Consider the following 7,162-nt stretch of genomic DNA (forward strand, 5'->3'; position numbering starts at 1 on the left):
CCCTCTTTAAACCATTTCAGGAAATCCATAATTCTAGTTTCCAAACTCCTAATACCAATCATCCAATCACGTACTGGATCTTTTTCCATCAACACGAGTGAGCTCAATACTTTTACAACCACATTCTGAATTATGTAAAGGAGAGAATCCCTAATCACTGTTTATTTGTTGATTTACTTTTTTTTTCAAAATGAATCCTAAATTCTAAAAATGTTGATTGAACATTTAAATGTTATTATTAAAACAGATCTTCTATCATAATGAATAGTGATTTTCTCAACATTAAACCGATTATTGTTATTTGTTGTACGTGTAAAACAAAAAGACTAATTATTCAAACATTCGTTGTCATCTCTTCATATTCATTCGTGTTTTTAGCAAGTAATTTCTTGCTAGAGTGATATAAAAATACATGATCAGTAAGTTAGGCCTCACGAGACATCACGAGAAGCCTGTACAGATTAGGGCAGCCATTCGCTAAAGCATAAAATAGATACAAATTTGCGATAAGAGCGTATTGGTATTTGCTTACAATGTCAATTAATCATTTTGTTACTAAACTCACACATTGCCAAGATGAATACCAAAATACAAGACAAAAGAAAGCAGAGAATTTACTAACATAAACTTGATTTATAAAATAACATGTCAAGTGCTTTAGTAGATGTGTCAGTTTTGACTGGAGTCATGCTACAGAATAAATAATAACTCGCATGTCTCAAAATGTCCCAATTTGAAGTTAAAAACCAATCGCTGAAGGATCTGCGCATGTGTCTTTTTCAGGTACTGAGTAACATGTCTCAGTGTGCCTCTGCAGCAGCAAGCGGTGAATTCTTCCCATAGGGCAGACAAGGCTGTTCCTCTCCTTCAGAGAGCGAGATATGGTCAGGCTATCACAACAGCACACGCGGCTTTGCACGGAGGGACTGCTGGAGGGAGTTTGTGTTTAAGCCTCACCGTGACCTGATCTGAATGCCACACTCTGATCTTCCTTTGATGTCAGTCTGTTGAAAGTCTGGCAGAATCAGGCGTTTAGACACACATACTTAAGCATGCATACTTGCAATCTTACATGTGCTTGTTTATTTTAGAGTATTAAATGTGAAAAAAAAATAATAAACCCAGGCCTAGCTGAGCATCAAAGGTTGTTTGGGGTGTGTTTAAGAGCATCACGTCTGGCTGGAGAATGAAGCGATGCTTTGCACGGAAAGATTGATACATTTCTCACCTCAGTGTCCCATGCTACTTTTCCTTTCCTTTTTTTTCTCTCTAAACATCCAATTTATTTTGTTAAGCAGTGAGATGAAAGATACTTTGCTATATTGTGACCTGACTGCTTATTGCTTTTCTAAAAGGATTACTACATATACAAATATTGCATACACATTTTTTTATTAAAACACAATTTTATTAAGCTAATTTACTAAGTGAAATACTTCCTCTAAAATGTATAGTCCCTATGCGCTATAGACAGCGTGCAGTGCTATGATAAACAAGTCAAAGCTGTGACTAAAGTGTTTTATTTACCAATCAGGGCCAAAACTATTTGTTTATTCATTTTAATTCGCTATTGATTGATTGATTGATTGATTGCAAGTTGAGTTGCATTCTGAACATTCTTTTTAGGCTATGACATCTTTCTGATTACCATCACTGGGATTATTATTATTATTATTATTATTATTATTATCACTACTTACCTGTAGCCTATGAACTCTTGACCACATTCCAAAAAAAGTCAAATGTCTAAAATGTCTAAGAACAATGTTTTAACGCTATACAAACATAATGCAATTATTTATTAATTGTTTTATTTTGTTGCCTAATGGCATAATTTGCATAGACGAAGCAGGTGTGCGTGTGGACTGAGCTTTGCGGACCGCTACTAATATACCAGCGCCATCTTGCGTCGACTTGAGGTTCTGAAGCTGTAAAAAAGGATCATATTCTGCTTCTGTCCTGCTGCTGCTTCTCACTGAAATTACTAGGGCGTGAATCAAGAACAGCGTTGTTTTTCAAAATGAACGTTTGATCGCATCCATACACCTACTGCAAGACCAACAAACTTACCATGAAAGTTGCTTTATTTTGTAATGACCACCAATGTCTATAATGCTAATGTCAGAATGCAGCTAGAAAATACATGAATAGCTAAACTGTTAGAAATAAAGGTTCTGAAGTGACTCAGTAAGCGTTTCTTTGCTCAACAAACACACATTTAGAAGCTGAGGTGTGACTGCCAATTCAAGACTCAACAGAAAATGATTCTCCGTTGAAGAGGGTTCTTTGAGTTGGAAAAACCATTGAAGAGCCTCTTTGTAGACAATAAACAGCGGGTACACTCTTAAAAATAAAGGTGCTTCACGATGCCATAGAAGAACCTTTTTGTCTAAATGGTTCCATAAAGAACCTTCAACATCTGAAGAACCTTTCTGTTTCACAAAAGCTTCTTTGTGGCGAAAAAAGGTTCTTCAGATTACAAAAAGGTAAGAAAGAGATGGTTCTTTAAAGAACCTTTGCCTGAATGGTTCTTTGTGGAACCAAAAATGGTTCTTCTATGGCATCGCTTGAAGAACCTTTTGAAGCACCTTTATTTTTAAGAGTGTATGATGAGTTTTCAGTTTGATTATTTGCTGTTTTTTCTTTTTTTTTTTGCAGTCCTCCTGCAGATTTGAGTCACAGAGGGAGCTGTCCAGGTGCTGAAACACATTCATCAGTAGCCTATCACTCCTATACAGTCGATGCATTCCTTCTTGCCAGATGTGTTTAGGTAAAATAATGCTTAAGGAAATCTTATCACCTTGATGAAAAAAAAAACAAAAAAAAAAAACATAAAAGCACTGCATGCATGAACTAAGAATGTGCGTGTGAATTCGCTTGAGTTTATTGCATTCATTGAACGCTTGCTGCCACCATGTGGAGTTCCCCTACAACACCAATCTGAACAGCATTCCCATTCGTGTCCAACAGCCAGCACTAAAACTTCTCAGACAAGAGCTTCTCTTTTCAAGGTTAAGAAGATCACTTGCGCGTAAACATAAAGGCTAATAACCCTTCAAAGCTCGAGGAGTCTCTCGCTTATAGATATTTATGAATAACCTGTTCAAGAACAGGTGCTAAATAAAACGCAAGAACTCTGCAAGCAGTGTTGTCCTTGATGCTTGAAGGTCAGAACGACCCAGACTCCTCTCCGGAGCAGCATGTAACGTGTTGTGCTGTGCTGTGCGTTGCTGTGGTGTGGTGTGTGGCTGCTGTGTCAAACTTGGAAAGTGTTTGTTCGTGACTTGCGTTCTCGTTTAAGGCACAAAGTCCTGCGGGAAGGTGCCAGAGCTGTAGTAATAACGCTCGCGATGCTGATGCTTGTGTAGAAGTGAGATGTGATTCAGAGCCAGTCTGATGTTGTGGACAGGTCCGAGGATTTCTAGCCGCGCGTCACGCGCATGCAGTGTCGAATAAATAGGCGATTTGCGCTTTGAGTAGCAGCGAATCAAACGGAAAGGTCATCGTGATCCATCAATGAGATTGTTTTATATATATATTTGTGAGCTGAATTTGGAGGGGTGAGGGCGCATCTGACGTCGAGGAAATTTAGTTGCGTGGAGATTTTGGATACTGTTGCATCCTCTCGTTTCTTTTACAAGGTAAGCGGCTTCCTGGACTTTATTTTTAATGTCTAAAGTAAAACTGTAATTATTAATCTAACAGGTGCTTCACAACAGTCAGGTTTTCAGTGCAGTCTGCGCTTTTGTGCTGTAGGCTATGTTTATTCGGTAAAACTGGATTTTATGTCATCTGAAAAAAAAATGGCTATTTAAATCTAACAATGCAAATTTATATTGCATATAGCTTAGTATCAGGTTTCTATTAACCTTTCAACAGCCATCGGTTTCTTCATCCATATGTCATCTGAATTGAGAAATCAATATGCACCATTTCTTAATCAATGTTAACATGTGTAGACTATATTAATCAAGACAATATGTGATTCCTATTGGCACGATGATGAGCACCAAATCTATTTCTGTGAAAGAAACTTTTAGAGCACTCTTTCAGATCTACACTCTTAAAAATAAAGGTGCTTCAAAAGGTTCTTCAAGCGATGCCATAGAAGAACCATTTTTGGTTCCACAAAGAACCATTCAGGCAAAGGTTCTTTAAAGAACCTTTGCCTGAATGGTTCTTTGTGGAACCAAAAATGGTTCTTCTATGGCATCGCTTGAAGAACCTTTTGAAGCACCTTTATTTTTAAGAGTGTAGTATTATTTTAATGCAGAGGTCTTCAAATCATTTGACATTTTTGATCCAGTATCATTTTCAGTGAGAAAATAGTTAAATGGTCTTGGGTTTGTCGTGGGATGTTTCATATATTCTCGGCTTTTCTGAAGAAGTAAGCCTACAAGAAATCATTTTAAGGCTCGGCAACCTGTGTGCGTAGACTGGTTTCTGAAAGGCTCTTTAATTATAATAATAGTTTGATTTGAAACACATCCACACAAATAATCCTTTGTGTTGAAATGGTTCTTTGTTAAGGTTCTGTTGTTCTTTAGAAATAAAAAAATACAAAGTTCTGTTTCCAGAGGAGCTTGTAACCCGAAGAACCTAAAGTATTTGATTTGTTAAAGAAAAGAGCGTCTCCAGACTATCTAATGCATTAACATATTCGACCTAATTATTGTTTTCATTTATGATATGAAAAATCTGTTTCAATTAATGCTAGATATGGACCTTAAATGATGCAGAACTTCCCCTATATCTCCCCTCCAGTCAGCTTGACTTTTTGTGTCTGCTGAAACAGGAGCAGTTTCTCTGAGAGTGACACACTGGGGCTGATGGCGGCTTCTTCCTCCTCCTCCTCTTCCTCTTCTGGCAGCGATCCGGATCCCAACTCGACAAATTTACGGCCACCCTCCTCAAGTAGGTCCATCACCGATAAACCGCTATTTCACTCCGGCTATTTGCTTTGTGGCCAACGCCATTAATCTTGTGGGTGAGACGGGGAAACGGTGCTATTCGCAACGCGTCAGGAGCAACAAATCACCGCAACACCGAGTGCGCGGCGGACCCCCCGCGCCAGCCTGACCAATGTCGCTGTCAACATAGGTGATGGCCTTTAAACACACCTGCACACAGCAGGCAATTAGTCAAGACAGACGAGCAGCCAACTCCGATCCGTCATTATTCATTTTAAATATATTTTTGTCTTGCTAAACATGTACCTAACAGGTCATCTGCAACCCACTATTGTTTCTAATGTAGGCTAGCTATTATTAAAATTAGGCTAGCCTATATATACTTTGTGTAATTTAAAATTAGCTATCATTATTATTAACATTAGCTATTATTAAAATGTATTATTAAGATGTTATATTGCAGGACAGTTTTATAGCTTCAGTATTGTAGCCGACTTCTGTATATGTTTGTCATCTCGGTCTAAAAGGTAAAAACGGGGACGAGTCTGTCTGCAGAAGTGTGTTATTATAAGAAGTGTATCTATAATTGTAGGCACTCTAAACCGGTAGTAATGACCCGCTGTTTCTCTGTGATGGGGGAGGCAAACAGCTCTGTTTATTAATTTCATTATGAACAGAAACATGCGCTTCAAAACATCTTCTATGTCTGTAGCTGCGGGGTACATTTGCTCACATTCATCCTGGGCTCTGTTTATTTTTTGGGGAGGGGGCTCTGCAATCAGCAATTGTAGATTTAATTTCTCACATTTCTATTTTTATAGCCTATTGATTTAAAAAAAAAAAAAATTCAAAAGCATAAAATCATCGCTATTTATTAAATTCTTGAAGTGTCCTATATATGCAGTCTTTTCAAAACAAGATGCCATTAAGTTCGTCATGTAGGTCCCTATATAAAATGTGAAATCTAAATTTAGAAATAAAAAAATTGCATCCGATTGAAAAATTCGCTTTATGTTTTCGTGCCACATTTATCTGCCGAGCATGCCAGTTATTTGCATCACAGTCTAATACAAGTAAATCAGAATTGCAGTTGCAATGCGCCTGAGATGAATAGAGGAGAGGGCACTTGAAGAGAAGAATGGCTCGGGATTGCTGGGAGAGATAATGAGCTGCTGGTAAATGGTGCTGAACTCATAATAGCGCTGCTGAGGATTTGGGCCGCAGGCGCGGCAGCTCCACATCCACCTCTTGTCCTGATGCTGAATTCTGTTCAGCTGCCTGACACATTCATTTCATATTAGGAGCATAAAGGATGGTGCATTTACCGCTTGGGTGCGTTTAGAAAGAGGGTGTTTTGTGGATAGGCGGGAACCATAATTATTACTTAGAGATTTCGCCGTTTTCTCCCCGTAGACTATGACTGGAGTGGAGTCGCTCATGGATGCACTAGGAAACTTGGAATGAAGATATGCGGTAAGTTGAAAAAAACAAATTTGGCTAAATATTGGCTAAGCATAAACAATTCTGTGAATAAGACGGACGTGTTTCATGGTTTGCAGGCCTGAAAGAGCTTCTACGCCAACTATTTAGAAAAACCACCTGGCACTGTGGTGCACGATATGTCTGTATTAATTGCTTTCTAACGAGCAGATGTGTCTCATAGCTCCCCCTTTTGGTGGTTTCTGCTGGTCACCTAAATGACAGTCAACAGCACCAGCAGTTACCTCTATTATGTACCGATGAATGGAGGAGAAGACTGAAAATGCGTTTCTTTTTTTAAAAGAAAAATGTAAAGGGGTGAGTATATAGCCTAGTGGGCTGCACTGAAAGACTGAAGATGCCCTGCAGTAGCCTAAATAGACTACAGAAAGAAAAAGAAAAGCAGAACAGCCTACAGAGTTTGCTAAGTGTTGCTCTGCTTAACCACGTATAGGTTATTAAAGATAAAGCTTTACGATTGTTTTTGTCCGGCGTATAGTTACAGTCGAGTTAAGAGGTGAGCAGATGAATGTGTCGCGAGAGAACTGATGCTCAGTGGAGATCTATTAAACCACAATCCGTCAAGCCTCTGCTGTGCCGAGATAACACCAACCCTTTACATAATGCTGACTGATAAGAGGTGATTTCAAAAGAAATGCTCTTTCGTGAATTAGTCGTGCTAAATCGGTTTCATTAGATCAATATAAAGGTTCGAATATAAATAAGATTGCCTATGACAATGTGGTTTACGGAGTATATATATATATATATAT

General features: G+C 38.4%; 1 protein-coding gene across 1 annotated transcript in view; it reads left to right on the plus strand.

Annotated features, from left to right (window-relative positions):
- The first annotated feature begins 4,816 nt into the window (after positions 1-4,816).
- The window catches only part of LOC107602310 (glutamate decarboxylase 1), a 21,525-nt gene continuing 19,179 nt past the window's right edge, over positions 4,817-7,162 (plus strand). Inside the window, 2 exon segments of the mRNA XM_016294775.1 lie at positions 4,817-4,914; positions 6,324-6,383. Of these exon segments, the coding sequence (XP_016150261.1) occupies positions 4,830-4,914; positions 6,324-6,383 (145 nt within the window). The 5' untranslated portion in view covers positions 4,817-4,829.

The sequence above is a fragment of the Sinocyclocheilus grahami genome, unplaced genomic scaffold (genome assembly GCF_001515645.1).
Source record: "Sinocyclocheilus grahami isolate Dianchi unplaced genomic scaffold, SAMN03320097.WGS_v1.1 scaffold324.1, whole genome shotgun sequence".
Taxonomy (NCBI): domain Eukaryota; kingdom Metazoa; phylum Chordata; class Actinopteri; order Cypriniformes; family Cyprinidae; genus Sinocyclocheilus; species Sinocyclocheilus grahami.